This window comes from Balaenoptera borealis (assembly GCF_965194805.1).
Source record: "Balaenoptera borealis genome assembly, chromosome: 14".
Classification (NCBI taxonomy): Eukaryota; Metazoa; Chordata; class Mammalia; order Artiodactyla; family Balaenopteridae; genus Balaenoptera; species Balaenoptera borealis.
This window is the reverse complement of record NC_138875.1, coordinates 268,426-292,163: the sequence shown is the minus strand read 5'-3', so window position 1 is coordinate 292,163 and position 23,738 is coordinate 268,426. Positions and strand designations below refer to the sequence as shown.

General features: G+C 58.9%; 1 protein-coding gene across 7 annotated transcripts in view; it reads left to right on the top strand.

Moving 5' to 3' along the window:
* The window catches only part of CTDP1 (CTD phosphatase subunit 1), a 46,250-nt gene extending 24,001 nt beyond the window's left edge, over positions 1-22,249 (top strand). For 5 of the 7 annotated variants that reach the window (XM_082355634.1, XM_082355631.1, XM_082355633.1 and 2 more), the window contains exons 11-13: positions 5,090-5,252; positions 13,728-13,912; positions 21,466-22,249. In XM_082355634.1, coding sequence (XP_082211760.1) covers positions 5,090-5,252; positions 13,728-13,912; positions 21,466-21,607 — 490 coding nt within the window. In that variant the 3' untranslated portion in view covers positions 21,608-22,249. Of the gene's footprint in view, positions 1-5,089; positions 5,253-5,981; positions 7,388-13,727; positions 13,913-21,465 lie in introns of those variants that run through there. The other 2 variants (XM_082355632.1, XM_082355635.1) reach the window with 2 other exon arrangements.
* The last annotated feature ends 1,489 nt before the right edge of the window (positions 22,250-23,738 follow it).

The following is a 23,738-nucleotide window of genomic DNA, read 5'->3' as shown; positions in this document are numbered from 1 at the left end:
GAGGGGCGGAGCTCCCCCTCACGGGATTTCCGCACGTGGAGTGCTGTCAGGGTGTGGACCTTGGCGCTGAGAGCAGTTGCTGGGCGCCGTCCGCCCCAGGCAGCTTCAGTTCAGAGCCCCCCGAGCTAGGGCCCGTGCGACAGGCGTGGCTCCGGGGGGGTCACTGAGCCCAAGCTGGGCTTCCCGCAGGCGACGACCTCAGGGGTGTGTCTGAGGGTGAGAGGTGCAGGGCGGGGGCAGCACCCCTCACGGAGACAGCGGGCTGCGAGTGGCCCCGCGCTTCCCGGCATCAGGCACCCAAATGTATCTCCCTGCACGGACAGCCTCTGAAATTCCCAATTCCTTTTCATTTACCCATTGTTTGTTGTGTGCTGTAAGTTGTGAATGTTTTGTTTTCTTAAAGTAGAGGTTTTATTTTGAGACAATCGTAGACTCACAGGCAGTTGTCAGAAATAACAGAGATCCCAGGGACCGTTAACCCGCTTCCCCCCGTGGCGTCATCTCACAGAACTGCAGCCAGTCCCGAGCCGGGACGCTGACACTGGGCTGGTCCAGACGCAGCATCCGTCCCCACCAGGGCCCCCCGGCCCACCTCCAGCCCGCCCAGCCCCACCCCCAAGCCTAACCCGGCCATCGCTGGTCTGTCTCCGTCCCTGTACTCCTGTCATCCCGAGAACACGGAGTAAGTGGAGTCACCGGTGTGCAGCTCCACTCAGCACAGCTCCCTGGAGATTCTGCCCCGACGTGGCCGTGTCCGCTGCTGAGGGGTGTTTCGTGGTAAGAGGTACCGCGGCTTCTGTGGCGTTCACCCGCCGGAGGCCATCTGGGGTGTGTCCAGCTCTGGAATGTTACTGATAACAGCCGCTGCTGTTGTAAACGTCTGTGTACATCTCTGTTTCTCCCAAGTCTCTGTTTCTCCTGAATCGGTGCCCAGGCGCGGGACTGCCGAGTTGTCCAGTGAGTGTGCTTAGTTGTACAAGAAGCCGTCCAGTTTTTTCTGCAGTGGCGGTACCTTTTACGTCCCCACCAGCGGGTGGGGGACACTGTCTCTCTGCATCCGGTGCCCCCGTCCCCACTTGGCCGCCCCGAGGGTGTGGGCGTGCGGTCTCGTGCTCACCCTTCCTCACGGCCCTTTGCCTCTGTACAGTCGCCTCGGCGAGTCGTCCCGTCGCCTGCCCGTGCGTTCGAGGCTCTTAGGGCGTCTTGGGCCCTTGTCCTTCGTCCGTTGTGAGCCTTCTGGAAGCTTCTCGTGCTCTGGGGGTGCCTTCCACCCTCTTAACAGAGTCGTCGGCAGAGCAGACGTTTCTCGTCTGGGGGAGGTTCTCTGACTGGTGGTCTTTCCGTGAGTTAAGCTTCGGTGTCAGGTCCGTGGGCCCTGCCTGGCCTGGATCCTGGTAGTTTCACGTATTGTATTGAAGTCCGTGGTCCGTTTCGAGTGAGTTTTGGCCTAACGTGAGAGGTTTGAGGGTGGGGCCGTTTGTGGGCAAGGCCGTCTTTCCTCCGTGGGCTGGTTCTGCACCTTTGTTGGGCTCAGGGGACCATATTCCTGTGGGTCCGTTCCGGGGTCCTCTGTCTCTTGCAGTGGTTGGTTGGTGGGCATTCTTGCCTTTTTCGTAGTCTGAGGGTGAAAACGTTGAGCCTCTCCCCGTCACGTGTGGTGTCGGCTGCGAGTTTCTGTAGCTGCTCCTCGTCGGATTCCTGTCTTCGCTGTGTTTCACCGTGACTGGGTGTTGAATTTCTTCATCGCCCTATCTGTGTTGACCTCAAGCTCACGCAGTTTTTCTTCTTTGGCCTGTTACTTGAGTCGTATTTCCCTTGTAACTGGAGTAGCATTTCTCTCACTGCTTTCAAGAATTTTTTTTCCTTGTCTTGAATTGCAAATTTGATGGTGATGTGTCTTAATACGGATGTGGGCGTTTATCCTGTTCCGGATTCACTTAAGAGTCTTGAATCTGAAAGCTTCACGTCTTTTTGGCCAAATTTGGGGCATTTGTTTCCGGCCACTATTCTTCAAGCACTTCTTCAGCTCTGCGTGTTTCTCCTCTCCTTCTGGGGCACCAGTGACAGGAATGTGGACCCTCACTGTCATCACGTGGGCCTGAGGCTGTGTGCGTTTTTCCTCTTCAGTCTGTTTCCTGTCGTTTGCATGGAGTACTTTCTAGGGCATCTTCAGATTCAGATTTCCTTCCCTCTGTTCCCTCCGTCGCGATACTGAGCCCACCCAATGCATGTGTTTGTTTGTTTTCACTTCTAAAATTTCCATTTGGTTCTTCTTTTTATCTTCTATTTCTTTCCTGAGGCTTTTTGTTTCTTTCATTTATTTCAAGTGTGCTTATAATTGCTTATTGAAGCATTTCTTTTTATTGCGGATACTTTGGAATCTTTGTCAGACAATTCTGTCATTTCTGTCACCTCAGTTGACATCTCCTGATTGTCTTTTTTCAGTCAGTTGGAGATCTTTCTGGCTCTTGGTGTGACAGGTGGTTTTCAGTTGAAACCTGGAGACAGGTCTCTTTCTGAGAGTCTGGACCTTGCTGAAACCTTCTGTTCAGCTGGCTTTCGCAGGCTGTGCTCCCACAGCAGAAGTTATAAGACACCTCGTCACCCCTGCCGGGCAGGGGCCGAAGTCCAGGGTCCCCCTCGGCCTCCGCTGACGCCGGCCTGGGGGTCACTTACTGCCGGCCAGCCTTGGGGGTGCGGGGTCCGCGACAGTCTGACGCCTCCCGGTTGTGGCAGGCGGGTGGGCTCCGCTGACACTGCAGCGCCTCACGGACCTGCCTAGAAAACGTGGAACGGGGACCTCGGGCCCGGCGGGGTCCCCACGCTTGACGCCGGGAGCATGGCTCACGGGAAGAAAACCGGTCAGGCGCTTCCTCCAAGCGAGAAGCCTCTGCTCTGCCAGCGACTCCGCCGCCAGCTCCGTGACCGCTGGCCGGGAGGAGGCCCGGCCCCGCGCCCGCGCGGTGGGATGGGGCGAGGCAGCAGGCGGGGCTGCGGTCCGGTCCGGTCCGGTCCGGTCCTGGAGGCTGCGGCTGCTCCTGAGCCGGGCTGCCCGCGGGTGTGTCCAGTTGCCGGTTCCCGGGACGAGGAGCAGGAAGCACCGGGGAAGCCACCGCGGGGCCTGGGGCTCGGGCTGTGCATGCGGAGCCGATTCAGAAGCCACAGGGAATCTGCTCAATCGCGTCTCGCGGCGCCGTTCCCGTCGGGGGGAGACGTGCGAGCAGGTGGCGGGGGGCTGCGAGCTGGCCCTCCGGCCGTCGGTCCTGGGGGCTTCGTCGACTGGGGTTCACCAGGTTAGAAAGCAAAACCGAGACGCCTTTAAAATACTCGCTTTTCATTCATCTCAAAAGAGCAACAAACCACTGCACGTTAACACTGTTTTAACGAAGAAAAACTGTTCTCCAAATCGAAAAGAAATGTAATGAGAAGGGCAGCTCGTCTGCATTTCTGCGAATCTCTGGCTTAGCGGAAGACAGGGTTCCCACCTGCCTCCTGGTCCGCCTGGTGTGACCTGCCATCTGGTGGGGACACCGGAGGGAGTTCTGGCCTCGCCCGGTGTGTCTCTAGAAGAGGGAGGATCTTGCGAATGCCCTCAGGGGGTTCTCAGGAGCCCCCAACGTGGTGGCCGATTTTCAGCATCTTCCACGTGGAAGAACATCCTGCCTTTTCAGGAGCTTGTGCGCAGCTCAGGCTGAGCCCACACCCCACTGCCTTGAGGACCAGTCGGCCCCCGGGCGCATGAGCCTTCCGTAGGGGGTGTACGTGTTCTCACCTTCCCCGTTCTGGGTCTGAAGGGAGGCTGTGCTAGTAAAAAGGTACTTCTGCCGTTTTCCATATTCGTAAGAGGAGCTCTGGTTGGTGGGGTGACAGGGAGTGGGTGTGGGCTGAAGTGCAGCCTGATGCCCAGGTCAGAAGACAGGGCAGGAAGCTCTTACGCCGTGTGAATACGTGGAGGCGGCAAGGCGGGCAGGCCGTCGAGAAGCTGGGGACAGAGCCTGACTTCGGAAGAAGCAGGGGTCAGCGATTTCTAGATGGTCCTTCGTGTTTCTGCATCAGAAATCTTAACCACCATCAGATAGTATGTGGTTAGCCCAGTACAGTTGCTTCCTTTCAGTTTCGTGATTCAGACTTATTACCACCATTTTTCTTCAGAGTAACAAGGTTTTACTACGTCGTCTTCAGTTTCCTGGTGGCCGTGAGGTGCCCACGGCCAGCTCCAGAGGGAGGCGCCCGCTTCACAAAGCCCCTTTAGTTCTGAGGCCATCACGGGCACTGCCCCTTGTTGGGGACCTGACACGGGATGAGAGCGTGTGCGGGGGACAGGGGCGCTCTGGGGTCTGTTCCAGGTGGAACGGAGAGGGTAGCTCAGAGGACAGTCACTGTCACGCCAGCCTGGGTTCGGCTCCAGGACAGAAGCGTTTTGGGAACAGAAGGTTGGCTCCTCATGCAGTGTTGGTATTTAATAGTTTAATAAAACCACACGCGTGACCCTGAACGTTCCTGTCCTCTGTGGACGGACGGACTTTCACTGCAACCTAGGGCACTCTGTTTCTTAAATTCACCATCACATTATTTCTACTTTTATAGCCTGCATGTTACAGAAATGGTTTGTTTCGTGAAATCTTATGGCTGCTTGATCTTACTTTGAGGGTAAATAGCACTCCTGCTGGTTTCTGGGCGAGTGTTCACCATCTCTTTTCACCTTTGCCCTTTGTTCTCAAATGAGTCCCGCCAGGCGGATGCTCTGGACTGTGCGGTTTATTGATGGGAGGAGCTAAGTGTGCACTTTTAGCCCGAAGGAGGGCGAGCCTGACCGGCCTGCAGCCTGGCTGGACCAGCAGGGATTTGGTTTCGTAAACAAACCCAGATCAAGCCTGAGTAGGTACCGTCCACGAGACAGCGTGTGTTTCCACAGCTGGGATATCGTGTGTGTGTGTGTGTGTGTGTGTGTGTGTGTGTGTGTGTGTGTGTGTGTGTGTGTGTGTGTGTGTGTGTGTTTACCTATCCCGAGAGTCGGGAATCTGATTCAGGGCTGGAAAGGTGACTTCAGACAACTCTCCTCATGTGGGGCCTGTGAAATTCCTTTCAGAGCGGTTCAGCCACATCACCAGCAGACGTTTGGTGAAGACTTGCCAGCTAATCAAGATGGAGAGCAGCCTGGTCCTTCTGGAAGGAAACGCCAGCCCAGCATGTCGGAGACCATGCCACTATACACGCTGTGCAAGGAGGACTTAGAGAGTATGGACAAAGAGGTGAGCCCCGGCCCAGCCGCAGCGCGCCTCGCGTGCGGCCTCAGCCTGGCCTTCTGGTCTCCACGGGACGCGTGGGAGAGGAGGTGACGACAGCGGGAAGTGACCAGTCGGTGTACTGGCAGCGTAGAAGGCGGGTTTCTGCTCCCCCTTCCGCCCCGGCGCCCACGGCGGTGTCTGGCGTTGTCGCTAACAAGGGGGCTCCTGGCGTCGAGTGGGTGGGCGCCAGGGGAGCCGCCAAGCAGCCTGCGGTGCCCGGGCGGCCCCCGCGTCCTCAGGGCCCAGGTCGAGACACCCTCTGCACTCTCAGGTTGCACGTAGGTTTTGAAGCACACCCAGATCGTGACTGGGAATTGGCTGTTACACCACTAACAGGTTTCAGGCAACGTGGGTAGAGGTGGTGTTTTGTTCTAAATGCTTAATTGTGGGAATAATGATAATAGGACCCAGAATCCCTTCTGAAGTGAAGATTAAATACAGAGGGGATTCTCCTTAGGACCAGAACAAAACTAAACTACAGATAATTTTGCAAGTCAGCTGTTTGTCTCTGGCCCACGAAGGAAGCAGTGGGAGCGCCCGTCAGCCTGCCCTTTGTCCCTCTCGCCCTGTGTCCCGTGCCTGCCCCAGGGCCTGTGTGCCCCTGATCCATCCTAGGTCAGGCCCCTCAGAGAAGGCCCCAGCCTGTGGAAGCTGGCTTGGGCAGCATGGTTCTGGGGCTGCTGTTCTACGCAGGCACCGTCGTGGACACCACACCTCACGTCCCACTAAACGGAGCTGGGCCCGGATCAGGACCGACACTCTTCCGGCCCTCAGATCTGCATCTTAGAGGCAGACAGCTCCCACAGCCACTCAGCCACTCGTACTGTGCAGACAGAAGTTGTCCTCGGACCATCGCGGACACCAGGGAGAGCCCTGAGGACAGAGATGCATTTCAGCTTACTTCCAGCGGTAGCAGAAGAATGTTATATTCAGTATAGAATCCTACCAGCAACTCAGACCATCATGTTTAGACGATAATTTATCCCGTGACGCTTAAACCTGCTTTCAGATGTGCCGAATTTCTCTATTTGCTGTTTTCTGCCTTTTTGAGCATTTAGCCAGTACACTGCTGGGGTCTGTTCATAAAAATGTTTTCTCCTAGAAAAATTTCTTTATCCGTAAGCCTGTCTTCTTGATCTGGGATGTTCCTTGTTCTCCGTGAGGGAAGCTGGCTGCTGGGGGTGGGCGGGGCACAGCTGGACACTCACTTCTCTCCTCCTGCCCACCCCCTCACCCCAGTCCTCCCAGGCGGACGGGGCGGGTTCGCTGCTGGACCCCTGCACAGACACAGTTCAGTTCGTCAAGCAGCGGCCACGATCTTGCCACTTGTTTGTTGCACATCAAAGGGTGTCGAAATCTTAACATGAAATAAGTGTTAAATACACTTCCCACCCCTCTGAAACCTGACTTTTCTTTCAGAAATGAAAATTAGCCTTAAAACCTTAGATTTGACTCTTCAGGAAGAAAGGTTTTGAAGGAGAGAGAAATCCTGGACTTGGGATTCCAGCGAACATGGCTGTCGTTTTGTAAATGAGGGAACCAGGGGTTGGTGTCCAGCGGTGCTCAGGGGGTCCTGCTCGATTCCCGGTGACATCTGGGCCCCAGAGGGACCGCTCGGTCAGTGCCGGGCGCCAGATGACCAGGGGAGCGGGCGCCCGGCTCCCCATCTTCCCTGCGTGGCAGGGCGGGGGCCATGTGGGGCTTTAGGATTCGAGGCCGGACAGAGCTGGGCAGAGACCGTGTCCACCACCTGCAGCTCTGCCCAGAGAAGACCAGGCTGTGGTCCCCAGGGCCGCACGAAGGACGGGAGGTCCCCGTGGAGCCGCAGCAGGCGGCTGAGGCCAGAGAGGTGTTCCCTCCCCGTAAAGCTCAGGGAAATGGGGCTACTGACGAGGGTGCTGCCTGTGGGCTCCTCTGGGCGGTGGCTCTGAGCCCGTTGTAGTTGTAGTTTACTCCACCAGAGGGGGCTCTTCAGGTGGGCCGGGACCGGCAGCAACAGGGGCTTGTCTGCTCTACGCTTTGAGGACCACGTCTGCGGGCTCCACAGCCAGGGCGTCCCAAGCACAGACGCCTCTCCCAGCCCCCAGCCGCCCCGAATCCTTCATTTGCAGTGTCAGCTCCTCACCAAAAGGCACATCTCACCAGCCCCAAGGTGTCCCGTACCTGCAGCCTGCACCTAACCCTGATCAGGAATGCCACTGTCCTTGTATCACGCCCCGCGCAGGCTGGCATTTCACATGAGCATCTTGCAGACCCAGAATCTGAGCAGCACCTCCTCGTTGCTTTTTTCAAAGAAGCAAAAGTGTACGCACATCTGGTGTGATCACCGCTGTCTTTGTCTTGTTGATGCCAGATGGTTGTATTTGTGTATTTTGGTTCACGTGAAAAAGCTGTTTGCTGAGTAGAGGCCCAGCAACTCCCCGTCTGCCATGGTTCAGGCCGAAGCGGTGGCGGTGTGGCCTCTGTGCGTGCAGCCCGCCTGCGGACTTTGGACAGCAGTTCCCTTTCAGCCCCGCGGCAGCCTCCTTCAAGGAGGTGATTGTGGACTTTATTTGATAGTTTGGGGGCATGCTTTGTTTCTGTTGATACGTACGTCTGTTTGGACCAGCGAGCACCATCCGTCAGCACAGCGAGTTCCTGTCTCATTTCCCATCTATGGACATTAACACGTTTCACTGGAGAAATTGAGACCTCAGGCACAGGTTTGCTATCTGGTGGGTTAAAGCCTTTGATACGTAGTAACCGAAGTGTCCAAAGGTGGTCCGTTGACCCCGAGAGGCCACCGCTGCACACGTGGGTGGCAGTTTCAGCCTGCTGCCCTCACCGCCGTGGTCCATTTTGCTGTGCGTGTCACGGGGCTGTTGCCCCAGGGAGATCTGCAGAGCTGCTTATCCCACCCCTGATGGCGGGTCCGCTCTGTGCTGGCGGCAAACACTGCCTTGTGAGGATTATGTTCTGAATAAAATAGGCACATTTTCCACGAGCTTCAAAACATTGAGAAGAAGCCAGGTGATCCCAGAAGCTACTTGAAGACCCAGCTCCGGGGACTTCGGAGGCTAGAGCAGGCGTGGTCCAGCAGCATTTGAGTTTGTGTTCAAAAGTCAGGGCCATTAGCGCATTCGCGATTCTTTGCGCAAATTAATGATTCTTAGGATTGATGTGGTCTTCCATTCTGCGTGGTTGCCATAAAGCTGTCATTTCCCAGAGGCGGTGGCGTCTTCTCACAGCATGCTTTTGCTGGTGATCAGTTCCATCAGCACGTGTTTTTGTTACTAGCAGATGCACAAGGAGAGCGTGGGAAGTTCTCACAGTGCCTGCCGTGCGGCGCCTGCTCAGCTGGAGGTGCCCAGTTAGCACGATGCACCAGCGGCGCATGCGTCGGGGGAGCAGAGGGGAGCGGAGGCGGGCGCGTGTGGACGGCGCTTGGCGCGTGTGGACGGCGCCCGTGTGGCCAGTGCAGGGCTGGACTCTGCCTCTGGCGCGCTTGACGCGGCTGCATCTCACGGCTGCAGGCGCGCTGAGCTCACGGCACACCTCCCTCCTCTGCCACCTTCCTGCGCTACTCTCGCTCTGCGGTGGCCCGTGTGCGCGGGCGTGTGCGTGCACGTGTTCCCTGTGCTGCCTCGGCTTCCGGCTCCGTTTCTGCTTCTCCCGCTTTTTCTGTCTTCGACTCTTTGTTAGAAGTCGATCCCAGCCGTGCTGGGTGTGGGGCGGACGGCACTGCAAAGGCGTGAAACTCCCATCGCAGTCCCCGGCCGGCAGGACAGAGCTTTCCGTCTTAGCCCGACTGGGCTGGTCACCTGCTAAAACACAAAGCCCTGTTCTCCAGAGCTTCTACCGGGACATAATATTCAGGATGTCCAGGACACGATTTAACAGTTACTCAACACGCGAACACGGGAACGGGCCATTCCCAAGAGAGTGACAGCAGGCGCCTACCCGGATAGCCCAGACGTTGGGGTCATCAGACCAGCACTACAGCAGTGGGCATGGCCGTGGCCGTGGCCATCGGGAGAGGCACAGCCTTGAAGAGAGTGCAAACCACGAAGAAGAACCACGTGGAAACATGAGGACAGGACACGCGCTCAGGCAGATGTCCTGAAATTCACCAGGAGGACCCCTGGTGACGAGGAAAGATTAAGTGAACTTGAAGACAGGGTTACGGGAATCACCCTGAGGAACAGCAGGAAAACAGACCGGGCAGAGGGGTCAGAGTCTCAGGGACACTGGGGTCAAATCAGAAGTTGAATGTTTGTGCCGTCCGAGTTCGTAAGAGGGAGAGATCGGTGCAGAAAAAATACTTGTGGAGATAATGGCTGAAAACCTCAAATTTGGCGGAAGACTTAAATTTACTGCCCTTGATGGCATAAACTAGTTTGGCCAGTTGTGGAATTTCTTCAAAGGCGGTCACGACTCCTTCTCCCCTGGGATGGAAGCGGGCTGTGCGAAAGGCCGGCCCAGCGGGACACAGACGGTCGCGGGGTGGGGGTCGGGGTTGACGCCCACTTGCCCCCCCCCCCGCATGTGGGCTCCCCGAGCTGACGTGAGGCCAGAGCACGCGTTGCTCGGGTACTGGGTGTTCTTACTGCGTGTTTTAGGAGCAGTACGTGTCTGCAGAGGTTTAACGGTTGGTTTTCACGGCCACCCGAGTCTTCTCCTCCCTTTGTCTTGGGCCCTCTGCTTGTCCGGGCTCGCCCTGTGGTCCCGTTTCTGTCTGCGCGGCCTGGTCCGCCTCGACTCCCGTGTGAGGTCGGTTCTCTTCCCGGGGCTGCATCCGAGCCCGAGGCGGGGCGGGCGCTCCCGGGCGGGCCGTCAGGGTCAGTGTGGGGACAGGCCCCCGAAGGCAGCGTGTCTCACCGCCGCGCCGCGCCGTCTGGGCGCCAGGAGGCGGGCAGCCCCGCAGTCGCTGCTGGGGGCTCCGGGTGTTTTGAGGCACCACGTCGGGCTTTAGGAGAAATACCTGAGATTGAAGATAACGCACGTGTGGAAACAGCACGTTAGTATGCCGACAGTGAGGTAGAGGCACGTCCTGGCCCGGCTCTCGCTCCCCAGGGGGCCTGTTCCGCAGACTCTGCTGGGCCAGCCCGTGGGGGGCAGGTGGGTGCCGAGCACGCGGGGACCGTTGGGGACAGACGGCTGCCCGAGGCCCGGCCACCGGGGCGCTTCCTGCGAAACGCGGGGCTCTGGGGCCCCGGGAGAGCGTCCCCTCCGCGGCCGCCGAGGGGACAGCAGACTCTGGTGGTGTCCGCCTGAAGCGTGAAGTCTAGGCAAGGGTCGACCACGTGGGTGTGTGCACGGCTGCCTTCTGGTCCCCTTTTCCACATCACGGGAACGTCATTGGAGAAAGTTAAGTTTAATAGGCTCAGTACTGCTTTCGGTTTTATTTCGTGAGAATGCAGCATATTAAGGAGAGTGACCAGGACGTTTGTTCTTCTGGCCAAGAGAGAAGTACGTTGGTGTTGGTCCAAAGACCCTTCAGGTGGTATCATTTCCACCTTACCAGAAGCGCGTTGCCTGAGACCAGAGCTTAGAATTCACGCACGTGGTCCTTGGAGGCGTGTCCTCTTCATGGGCGGCGCTGTTAGTCGCTTAGAGTAGCTCACTCGTGCTCTCGCTGCGTCAGGTTCCCTCCCTCTGCAGGCAAAGCAACAGAATGGTGGGAAGAAGAAAGTGCTGGCACCAGGGCTGGGACGAGGCGTGTCCCCTCTGGCCGTTCTTGGCCTGGACTTGCTCTGTTTCCATTTCTTCTGTTTCTCCCTCGTCTGCCTCACCTCCATGGGTCAGAAGCTGAGATGAGTTTTACTAACTCTTCACGATCCTGCATCTTCCAAGTCGATGGGTGGAAACATTCCCAAGAGCATTTGATGTCATTCGTACTTGCCCTTTGAGAGATTTCAGTACTTGAGGAAAAAGTGAATTTTGTATTTCTCTTCACATACTTGCTTTTAGATTTTCCCTTAATTAAGATTTTAAAATATTTACACGAGCATTTTTAAAACAACATTTACGAAGTAAATGGTTCATTGCAGATCCCTGTTCTTCAGGAAGGGCAAAGTTGTCCTCGTGCAGAGCTTTATGTGAGGGAAGCCGCGGGGAGAGCACACCAGGCAGGGTTGAGGTAAACCAGACCTCCTGCGGGATGAGCCCACGCTGTCCGCCAGGCCTGGTGGCTAACGCCACCGAGGCGCGAGCCCTTTGTGGGGGGCCTGGCACGCGGCCCAGGCTGGGGTCGCCCCGCAGTCTCTGAGCTGCTGGGATGGCGTGCTTCGGGCAGATTTTAAACGATTGGCTTCTTTTAGTTCTTTCTTTTCCCCTGCAAAGATGGGATGTGGAGTTAAAGACCTGAAGTGTTTTCAGAGCAAAATCTGACAGGAGGTTTGCTTATCAAAATGAAGTTAAGTACAGCCAACTAAATATACCAGTGAAGTGTAAGTGCCAGTAACCTGTTAGAATTAGTACAATTAGATGCTTTTTGTTAAGTGCCTTTAGTTTAACCCGAGAGGGTATAACGTGTGAGGATCTCGTGACCCCTGATGATGAAGCCAACACTTTAACGGTCAATTAAGATGTTTCCGTATTTTAACTTGTGAGGTCCGTGTGCGTCGTCCCTTCCTAAGCTGCGTGTTGATAGACTTGAAATTGGATACAGGGGTTCAAAGGCGTCAGCCTTGGCCTGAGCGCGCAGGGTGTGGCGGGTGGTCCCTGGGCAGAGCTGCTCTGTAGAGGCGGTGTCCCCCCCGCCCTCGAATTTAATCAGAGGGTTGAAACCCGGCCTGTCCCGTTTCTGGTGCCTTCCCCGAGGTGTCCCTGCCATGCACCGCGAGTCCGCGACTCTCCCAGGGAAGCGGGCCCGGTAGCGCCACGGGGAGCAGCCGGTGTGCAGGGCACGCGCCCAGGAGGGTGCTGCGGGCGCGGGAGGGGCGCCGCGGGGGCATCCCCTGGTCGTCCTGGGCTCTGGGCCCCACAGGAGCCTCCCGGACTCAGGGCTCAGGTAGAAATGGGTGCTTTGCTGGAAGAAGCCAGAGTTCCCGTGAGTGAGGTGCACCTAACAGCCTTCCTTGCTTGGCGTGTCTTAGCTTGGTAAAGTAGCCATCCCATCCCCGTGGTTTAAAGTTCAGAAAGCCCAAGAGCCTGCGTGGGCGCAGCCCTCGTCCCCCCCCGCCGGCCGCCCTCTGTCTCTCATATGCCGCGCGGCCCTCGAGTGCTGGCTGTTAGCTGGTTCCAGCCTTGCTGTGCTGGAGCCGCAGGGGGTCGTTCCCTGAGCGTTTGGTGGACGGTCACTCTTGCTCGGTTGACCAGGGGTGTGGCAGTGCCCGCCTGGCTTGCCCTGAGACCTTCACCCCCAGCCGCAGCCAGCAGTCGAGAAACACAGGACGCGCACGGCCCACGGGACTCCCCGATGCCAGACGCAGCCATAAGTGGGGGGTCCCGGGTTGTCACGCGTCCTTCTGACCAGCCGGCCGCCTGTCGGTTCCCACGCCCCTGCCGGGACGGCTGAGAACTTGGGAAGCGCGGAATCGGGCACGTGGTCGAGGCCTGACGGGCAGCGAGTGAAGGGCACACGGGTGAGGTCGGGAGGGTCCCGGCCAGAAGCTCCTGAGCCCTGTGCCTTGGGGGTTCTAGGGAGGCTTCCTGGGGGCAGGGTGGGGCGGGAAGGTCCAGGCCGCTCATCCGCTGGTGCTTCTGGGTGAGCGGCCCCGCCCCGGAGTCCACCACGGTCGCCTCATTAGAGCAAAGGAGCTCCCTCGTCTGGGAGACTCTGGGGGTTCGGGAGCTCTGGCTGGGAGCCGGCGGCAGAGCCCGATGAACAACCCCTTGTCGTTTCGCACACACGAAGCGGCGTCACAGATCAAACTTGTTAGGTCGTGACCCCGCTCCGAGGCCATAAGAACGTAGTTATGCTAGCTGACGGGATGTGGGGTCTCTGCTCCTTCCTGGGAAAGGTGCTGGCGGGTCCGTGTTCAGGAAACAGGGGCCCCTCCTCCTCGCGCCGCTGCCTTCCTCTTTCCAACGCCCCGTCCTCCGTCGTGGGCGTCAGGTGTCGTCGGGGCCCTGGCCCCTGCCCCCCAGCCGCCCTCCCTTGCCGTGTCTGTGAGCAGTTAAGCCTGAGGCCTGTCAGGGAAGGCAGATGCGCGGGCGCCCCACACGCGGCCGCATGGGTCCCAGGACCCGGCGAGGTGGGCGCGGAGGAGGGACAGCCTGGGCCACCTCTGCCTCCCGTCGTCCACCCCGTGGGCCTTGTCCACGCTCCTCGGTGCTGTTTGTAAGCACCCCTCTCGCGGCAGGCCCCGTGTTGGAGCTTTACGACGTGTCCCGCGTGCTTAGTCACGGGAAGCGGGGCCCATGCAGAAATCTGCGGTGGTGTCACTCCCGGGGGAGGGACCGTTGCGTGGATTCTTCAGAAAGGTGATCTTGTGCTGACTCTTGGCCCTTCGTCAGGTGGATGACATCCTGGGAGAGGGCAGCGATGACAGTGACAGCGAGAAGAGGAAGCCGGGAGATGCGGAGGAGCGGGAGCGGGGACCGCGGCCCGGGCGGCCCGAGGCCCTGGGGGCCCCAAGGGGGCCCACGCTCGGGTCAGCGCCATCCAGCGAGAGGAACGCGGCAGACGGCCGGGGGCCCAGGTGAGGGGGCCTGCGAGAGGAAGGGGGGCCGTCGGAGGCCCAGGAGAGGAGGGGGGGCCCAGGTGAGGGGGGGCCTGGGAGGTGAGGGGGGGCCTGTGCGCTGCCCCGCGAGTGCCAGACACCTTCCGTGTTGATCAGTGCACTGTTGTTATCCTGTTGTAGCTTCCCAGTGTTGTTATGGACCACGACGTGCGGGTATCATTTTCAAGGCAGTAGTGAGGGGGTAAGAGACCTGAAGACGTCGGTCTGGGTGGTCCTGAGAGGGCAAAGGTCACTGTCCTGTTTCTGAAACATACAAAGCACGTGACAGGTTTTTTAGAATATTACACTTGTGGTGCCATCGATTTTTATCAAGTGTTTTATGATTCAGTTACCACTTGGGCAGATGTAACTCCTCCCCTTCACAGAGTGCACAGTGTCTGTTGTCGGTGGTGGTTCGTGCCCAGGTGTGGTCCCAGCAGCCCAGGAGCCTGCGGGGGGGCTCCCCTCCCTGAGTCCCCGCCCGTGTCTGGAGGGCTGCTGGGTGTGGCCCCGGGACGGGACGTGGCGTGTTCGCAGCCCCTGTGCGGGGTCATCGGTCTTCCCAGGGTTTCGAGTGTGCGGAGGCAGGTCGTGGTGAGAACTGGACCCCACGTGACCTCACGCGTGTGCAGGGCGTAGGCCGAGGGCAGCTGCCAACACCAGTGTCTGCTCTCGGGGTTACTCAGCTTGTTAGGACTGTAAGTTCTGACACTGAGTCAGGTAGGATGGTGCGATTGTGCTTTCTTTTTTATTTTATTGTGTTTTACTTTATTTACTTATTGCTATTTATTTATCTATTTTTGGCCGTACCTCGCAGCATACGGGATCTTAGTTCCCCAACCAGGGATCAAACCTGTGGTAGGGGAGGGGTGGTTTCTTTCGGGATGATTCAAGCGCATTACATTTATTGTGTACTCTATTTCTATTATTATTACATTGTAATATATAATGAAATAATTATACAACTCACCATAATGCAGAATCAGTGGGAGCCCCGAGCTTGTTTTCACTTGCCACGCACTGATAAGGTTTTGATACGAGTCTGCGAGCCACGGATTGATTATGGTCTCTGCAGTCAAACCTCCCTGCTGATGAGAATCTGGATCTGCAGCCGTTCCCCAGCGCCAGCGTCACCGTCTCAGCTCCGCCTCAGATCATCAGGCATTAGATCCTCACAAGGAGCGTGCAACCTAGACCCCTCGCATGCGCCGTTCCCCGCAGCGTTCATCCCCCTTGAGAATCCAATCTCGCCGCTGATCTGACAGGAGGCGGAGCTCAGGCGGTGATGCCAGCGATGGGGAGCGGCTGTAAATACAGATGGAGCTTCGCTCGCTCACCCACCGCTCACCTCCTGCCGTGCGGCCCGGTTCCTAACAGGCCACAGACCAGTCCGAGGCCCGGGAGTTGGAGACCCCTGCCTTACACAGTTGTTTGACTCAGCTGCGCCTTCAGCCCAGTGCGAGGGCCCCCTGGGGCTCTCGAGGGATGTGGGGAGCCGGGGCCTCTCTGAGGAGTCCACTCCCAGAACCCCGGTTCCAGTGCTGCTGGGCTGCTCTGCCTGCCCGATTCTGTTTTCTCTGCCAAGTGAAGAGAAAGACATAAAGCCTTTTCTCTAAGACTGGGAAGGACGGGCCGGAGTCCTGGGGCCAGCGTCCTGCTTTGTCTCCACGGAGTCATCTGCCCACACGTGAAGCAGCTCAGGGCCACGCGGAGAAAGCCTTGCCCGCGGTGGTTTGGTGCTGCCGTCGGGGCCAGAGGCGTGTGGCCTGCGTCCACTGCGGCTCCTGTCAGCCCTGCACGGTGCCCGGGAGTCCAGCGCCGGGGCCGGTGGCCTGGCGCGGGGCTGTGGTCCGCGCTGGGCCGGCGTGGGGCAGGTGGGGGGTGCTCAGGACCCCCCCCGGCCCCGGTCTCCTCGCCATCCTCACTGCAGCCGCCGTTTCACACCGTGCTGTAGGGCTTGACCTCAGTGGTGTGGGAATCTGAGATGAGGAGGACAAAGCCCAGGGTCCGCCGAGAGGCCGCCTCCCCCTTGGCGGCCACAGGGACCCGCCCCCGCCTGCCCCTCCGCCGCTCGGCGTCTCCCTGCACCCGACGTCGAGTCTGCCCTGCGTCGGGGCTGAGGCGCCGTGATCAGGCTCGGGAGCTCATCCCTTTCTCTGCACAGAAGTTGGCGAATGTGGTTTCCGCGTATGTTTTATTCTTGTCAGTGGGCTCTAGGTGCAGAAGTGTGCACGCTTTGGATTTTCCCATAGTAGCGTTTTTATTTGAAATTAAGTCAGACGTGTTTGGGGGGTTTGTTTCTTGCCTGCGGAACATTTCGGTCCATGGCCTTTGCCGTGAGCGGTGGCGCCTTGCACCCTGGATCGCGGCCTGGCTTCTCCCGAGCAGTTGGCAGCACATCCTGCCGGCCTGAGTGGCCAGGCTCTTCTACGGGATCATAATGTCACTGGAACTTGAAGGTGACTTCTGATGGAAGGACGGGCGTGGGGTTTTGGCTTGTCCACTGAGAACCGATCCACTCTTCTTTCAAATGAACAGACGTCAGACGCCCATTTTACACACGGCAGCTGGAGGGGCACTTCCGCTCCTTGAGGTAGATCCCTGAGTAAGAAGTCAGGGCCGTTTGGCAGGCACTTGCCCGACAAGACGTCCACAGGCGTTGGAGACGGCCCCCTGTCCCCACCACTCGCAGGAGACGTGCAACTGGAGACTCGGCCTGGGGTCTCGTGTCCTGGGCGGTAGGCTTGGCCAGCGGAAGCCGGCTCTCTCTCCCGAAGACCGTTCTCTCAGTGCCAGAGGGTTTAGTCTCAGCACCTTCCCCGTCCCACCCGGCCGCGTGGTGAACTAGTCAGGAGCGTAGCTCCACGTCCAAAGGCTAAACTCCTGACCCGAGTCCCGGGCTCCCGCTGCCCAGTACTTCTGCCGCCTCCCCTTCTCTGCAGGGGCGCGGTGGCCGGGGTCCCAGCCGAACGTGTAGACAGACGGTGCGAAGGTGTGCAGAGGCCCTCACGCGTGAGAGCTGTTCTCAGTGCTGGGTGGTCGCCTAGGCAAGGCTGTCTTGACTACGCTGGGGAGGTTGGTCATTTCGAAGATGGAGGAGACGTGGGCCTGGTGTTTGTGACCAGAGAGCAGACCCAGCTGTGCTGCCGGGGTGGAGCCCGAAGGCCGCTTCTCAGCCAGCCCTCCACCTGCACCCTGTCGCTGCTTTGCCGTCAGACACCTTGTGTCTGCGCTGCCAGCTGGCGACCCTGGGACCAAGGTGCTTGGTTCAGGTTGTACGTTCCCCAGGCTGTGGCTGAGGAGCTGCCCTTCTGTTGCGTGGACACGTGGCTTCCCGTCGATTCACGTGTCGACTTGTGATGTTTAACCCGCCGTAGCCGACAGCACCGTGGTGACACCCTGGTGCCCTAGCCCTTTGCGTGTGCGAGGTCATCACACACGGTCGCTTTCTGCAGGCGGAATCGCCGAGGTCAGAAGGCCTTCGCACTCTTGAGCCGGTGGCTGCTTCGAGTTGCCCTGCGACCGTGGAGGGTCGTGCCGATGGTGAGAGGGCTGGCTGGCCCCCACCCTCCCTGACGCGGTGCTTCGTGACGGCTTCTGGCCCCTGCGGCACGGCGGGTAGAAGGCGGCGCTGTTTTAGGTGTGTGTGCCTTTCTCCCTCCCTGCGCTGAGCCCGCGCCCAAGGCTGGACCCCAGGGACGTTGCGCTGTTGGCGGGGGGGGGGGGGGGTAGGGGGGCCGGTGCAGCAGCTTCACCAGAACAGCCCCGCCCTGGGGGGAGGGGCGACCAGGGCCCGGAGTGGCCGCGGCGCAGTAACTAAAACGCCCAGTTTCCAGCAAAAAGAATCACGGGACGTCGGAGAGACAGAAGAATGATCCACAGACAAGACAGAAGAGGCCAGAGAAGCTGCCCGAGAGGGCGACCGCGTCAGAGGAACAGACGGGGTACGTTCCCAGGGCCGCGGAGACTGAGAACCGCCGAAGGATCCTGGGGACAGCATCTCAGACGGCACCGCCAGGCCCTCGGCGCGCACGTGGCAGGACTGCCGGGGGCGTAATGACCGGCACCTTCCCGAATGTGACGGGGGACACCATCGGACACATCCCGGGAGCTCAGGACCCACCCCGGGTCAGCTCAGAGGTCCCCATCTGCACGCTTCACGGCGAAGATGCAGGAAGCCAAGACCCCTTCGTCTCGAAATAGGTGCCATCACCTGAGTTCTCAGGCTCTTCAGAAACAGTTGAAGAGACGTGGTCCGTACGATTTTTCCTTGGAATGTGCCCTCGCGCCCTCGCAGTCTGTGGCCCTGACCTGATCACACGCCCCGGAGCCCGGTGTCGTGTTACAGTAACCTACACGTGCATCTCTTTGAGGAGGCAGCAGAGCCTCCGCTGTCGTGACCGACGGGGCAGGCAGGAGCCCGCGCGCGCTGTCGTGACCGACGGGGCAGGCAGGAGCCCGCGCGCGCTGTCGTGACCGACGGGGCAGGCAGGAGCCCGCGCGCGCTGTCGTGACCGACGGGGCAGGCAGGAGCCCGCGCGCGTCCTCTCTGCCTCGGGGTCCGGACGGCCTTCCGCGCCCCAGGGCAGGTGCTCCCCTGCACGTGCGTACCTGAAGCAGCTTTTGTTAGGTAAGATAGCGACCTTACCACCTGCCGTGCTGCTCTGTTCTTTTTCTTTCTGCCAAAAATACCAAGCTGGTTGTAACCAGCAATTTGAAAAATAAATGCATTGTGGACTGTTTGATCTTGTTGGCTAGACGCCAGTATAAAATAATAATGTGTGTTTATTTGCCGTAGTTGCTGAAATAATTGTGCATCTTATTAAACAGCAGACTTCAGGTGCGGGTCCACGTGCCTCTTTACAGCAAAGAGCTCAGAGGCTGGGACGTGAGGGAGGAGATGTACAAACGTGATTTATGTTCCTGTTCACGTTCTTGCTTTATTCCACGTTGAATCTGGGCCGATTCTTGAGCGTTAAATTTTCCCCAAATTAAATCTGTTAGCGTTTCTCTAGGGGACTGTGCTGTTGGTTGTGAAAACAAAATACAGTTATTGCACGTTCTGCTGAGAGGAAAGGAAGCTGGTCTCCATTTTAGGCATTTATTAACCACGACTTGCAGCTGTGTCCAGTCTTTGAGGTGATTTTTAATTACTAAAACTTAATCGTGTTGGATATAGGAATACTCCAAACGTTATTTATCCGAGACTGAAGGTTTTGCTCTCCGCAGCACAAGGCACTGTGGCCACTGTGGCCCCGACCCTGGTCCCCAGGCCCCCAGACGCGGCCGCACGAGTGGACACCGAGGTCCCAGAGCCTCTCCCGCGGGACCAGCCGCGTTTCAGCACAGTCGACGTTCGTCTCTCTGCACAGAGGCTGTGACGGCTGTGGGGTCCCGCCTGGCTGTTAGCTGGCGTCTCCCTGGGGGGCGGGGCGGACACCCCGCAGCCCATGCTGTCCCCGAAGGCTGCCCTGCAGCGGGGTCTCCAGACGCGGTGCAGTAGGTTTTATCAACGGGACGCCCGGGATCAGCCTCCTAGGGGCCTGCGCCTCTCCCGCCCCGGGGTCCCTCCCCGGCCCCCCGCGCCACCTGTGAGCCGCCCCCGCGGCAGAGCACCAGCCCCGGCGACGCAGCCGGGCGCCGTCCACTGACTCAGCCTCGGCCTCCTTGTTGAAGCACCTCGGGGTGCACGAGGGTCTCTGTACCCAGGCAGAGGGCCCGGCTCTTCCTGGACCCCGGGGGCTTCCTCACCAGTGGCGGGACCCCTCCTCTTTGCCCTTGTACTTGGTGCTTCCTGGAAGCTCCTCCCCGCGGTGACCGGAAGACGGGGATCTGCTTTACGGCACGCACGGCACCCACCCCGGGGGCACCCAGGAGGCGGGACACACCGGAGGCGGAGGGCGGGCGGGGAGGAGCCTCGAGGACAGACCACGTCCCCACGTGCTCTCGGCGCCGCCGGCGGTGCAGCCACAAGCGGGGGCCGGGAGGGCGGGGTTCAGCCCCCTCTGCCCGCCACCCGCAGCTGAGCACGGCTCAGGCCTGGGGGCTGACTCTTCTCTGCTCTCGTGTGTGTGAGATTGCTGCACACGCATGCGCACACGCGACCCCCCGTTCTGTCCCTGGGAGGCGGTGCTGGGCCGTGCCCCGTGGAGCGCGGGTGTCATTGGGGTTATCTGCAGTAGTTTGAACGGTAGAGGAGAAAGCGGTCTCTCTAAACTGTTCCAGCCACACGTCGTTTCTAAGTTTATCTGTATGTTCACCACTCAGCGAAGGGGAATCGCGTGAGCGCCTCAGATTAATTACGCTTAACCCCATCTTTTGTTCCACCATCTCTCGCAAATCCAGAGTTAACCCGACAGTGTGTGTGAGGGGCTGGACCCTCGGGCCGCGTGTCTGCTCAGATTTGGCTGGAGTTGGCGAGGCCCGGGCGCCGTGTCCCAGCCGTGGCAACCACCTTGGTCAGTGTTTCTCCTGAAAGCGCATCACAGGGTACCACACGGCTCCGTCCTCTTGTCCAGACCCTGGCGCCCCCCGGCCCGCCGTGTCGCTTCCCATCCGCCCCCGCTTCCTGCACCGACCTCCTCCCGGTGCCGACAGGACCCGAGAGGAGGGGTTCTTTCGGGTTTACTTTCCCTTCCCTGTCCTCATGCGCACTGGGGGCCCAGCTCCAGCCGCGGGTGCTGATGAGCCAGGCCGGGGCGGCGAGCAGGGGGCGGCGCCGGGTCGCGGTAATCGTTCACGGCCCCTTCGGGTCACGTGCTCCCTCGGGGCCGGGGTCCCTCTCCTCTGACTTCTGCCAGCCTCAGGGCTGAATGTGCTTCCTGACTGTCACCTTGATTCGCTTTTCAAATTACGTAGTAGTATCTTTTTCAGCGTTCATTGGTCCTTTTTTTTTTGCCAACTGCGGTTTTCTGTTTGAGGAGTGTTTCTCACAATTAGGTTATTCCTTGTCTGTTGTAGAAATTTCTGTGTGTATTATAGGTCTTAGGTTATAGACGTCATAGTCTTGCACGTCATTTTCCCAGTCTCGTGTGTGTCTGTGACTGCTTGAGATGCCTTTTGTGTCTCTAAGAGGTAAATCTTTTGGGGGGTTTCTTCCCTTCAGAAGGTTTCCCCAAACCATAGTAGTTCCTACGTAACTTTTCTTTTCGATAAATGGTGCGACGACAACTGTAAACTGTTGACCTCCAGATGCAGAATAATTAATCTGAGTCAGCAATGTACTCAGCAGTTAACTCAAAATAGATTTTATAGACCTGAATGTTAAAACATACACCCGTCTGCTGGCGGCTGTCCCCACCTCCCTTCCCAGCGGCTTGTCCAGCTCCAGCCATAGCCCCAAGCTCGCTCCGGGCCCCTCCCTCTCCCGCCCTCACACATCCTGCGTATTTCGTTACCTGCCGGAGACGGAGGCTGCCCTGGTGCCCGGCCTGTGCTGTCCGGGCTGTCCCGGAAGCGTGGGGGCTGGCGGCCGCGGGGCCGGGGAGCGTGTGCGCCACGAGCGTCTCACGGCGCGTGTGCTTCCCTCGCAGGGGCCACAAGAGGAAGCTGAACGAAGAGGACGCGGCCAGCGAGTCCAGCGGAGCGTCCAGCTGCGAGGACGAGGAGGGGGGCAGCTCGGAGGCGGACGAGATGGCGGCCGCGCTGGAGGCCGAGCTCGGCGACCTCATGTGACCGCGGGGCGGGCTCTCGACTCACCTCCGTCCCGGGGGCTGCCCTCGGGGGGCTGCCTCTCCTCCAGAGGGACATGTCTGTTTGCAGAGCTCCACCTGCAGAAACACATTGTTTTGCAGAAATAGGTGTTTTTAGAAGTTTCACTACAAGAAAGCCTACTTGTTAAGGACAGTGGAGCAGGGAACGCGGCCATGCCAAAGATCCTGGGTGAGCCCAGCAGAGCCGCACAGCAGGACTGGAGTTTGCGGCTTGTTATCAGGAAGGGGGGGGTGGGGTGGGGAGGTGTTTTTCCTTTAAATACCGCAGCATATTACTTAGGGTGAAGGCTGGGCATCCGACCAGACAGAGGGGTGATGCAGTAGGAACCCAGCATCTTCCTGCTCTTTCACAACTGAAGCTACCAGAACATGCACAGGTTTCAAGTGAGGCCGCGCATCGGCGTGTGACGAGGACAGGCCTGGGGCCCGCAGCTGCCCCCGGGGCCCTGCAGCTCCCACGGGCGCCGGGACAAAGGGCCCTGTGCTCGCGGGCAGGCTTTGGCTCCTTTGCGAGATCGGATATAAAGTTTTGTATATCTATTTCATACGTGACCCACCAAACAGATTTTTCTTTCATTTAATAAAAGTCCCTTTTGTAAGCCTTCTTCTCTGCCCCGTTCCCTCTTCGCGGGATCCAGCTCTCGCACCACAGCCGCCCCGTCCTGCTCCCCTCCAGGGAGCTCGCGGGGCAGATTCCTGGGTGAATGGCCAGGGCCTTGGACGCTGAAACAGAAAAGCAGATGATCCTCTCCAGCCAGTCTGTGGCGGTTAGTCTCTCCCTTACTGCACCAAAGCGTTAGGAATGCCAAGGACCGGTGTTATTTCTAATCACTAGATTTATGAAAATTTGATCTAAGACAGCCAAGGAAACCAGAGGCAGTTCTGACCTGGGAGCTCAGCGCTGACAGGGTGTGAAACTCACCGTATTTGGTGTGTCAGCCAGACAGCATGGCCACGTGTGGTCCCACCCCTGGGGTCACAGGTCTCACCCACAGGCCCCGTGTGCTCGGGCGGCCCCAGGAAGACCCCACCTGGTACCGCTGACCCGAGACCCCTGGGCACTAGCCTTAGGCCGTGGCCCCCGGGGCAGTAATGCTGGTGAAATTGCCTTCGTGCCTCCTCTGAGACAGCCCCTTGGTCCTTCCTGCGTGATCCCTCCAGGTCAGGCTGCAGGTGGAGGAGTCAGAGCCCGGGATGTGCCTGTGATGCTGCATTCCTGTCGTGTGGAGGGGCAGCCGCTGGGCTGCTGGATCACCAAGACACAGAAGGTGTGCCTTCTTCCAGCTCTAGATCAGCACACAGCAAACGTTTTTCTTTCCATGTTCCGGGCTAATTACTGGATTAAAAGTGAATGTTAGGCTCAGGCTGTGTCCTCTTCACACTCTTCAGTTGCAAGTAACAGCCACAGCTCCAGTGGGCTTGTCTTCCTGTATCGACTGGCTTGTCTGAGAAGTGAGGTGGAGCTTCAGGTACGGCTGGATCCAGGTGTTCACCAAACGCTCAGGTGTCATTGGGAACCTGGATCCTCCTCCCGTGGTTTGTCCTCTCTTTGACGGTCAGATGCCACCCACCCTCCTGATGACGGGGCTGGGGAGGGGAGCGGGAATCATGATGCACACGGGACAGATGTGGGCCGGCAGACGTCAAGAATCCAGGCACAGTCCCTGCCTAGTTTCCTCACCAAGGTGAGTGTACTTTCGCGTACTTGCCAGTCTCCACAACAGTGTGAGGCTCCAGGATTCCTGGTCAGAACCATTCCTGGGGAGCAGCGAGGGGGAGGCCCCTCTGATGGGTCTGTACTAGGGCAGAAACGGAGAAGACAGAACTGGGAACATGAATAATCTCAAGGTTTCCCCCTGAAACCCAACACAGACTCTCAGGTGGACATCCCTAAGAGGGCTGGGGGTAGTTAAACGTCTCCTTGCAGCCTTATTCTCAGTGGCACGTGCTTGGGATGCTGAGCCGTCCCGGGGGCCGGAGTGGCACCGAAGGTCCCCGGGGCCCCTTGAGCCTCCTGAGGAGGTGGCGCCACCCTTGGGGGAGGGTTGCCTGGGGGACCTGCGCGCTGTCTCACAGAGAGAGGTGCACTCGAG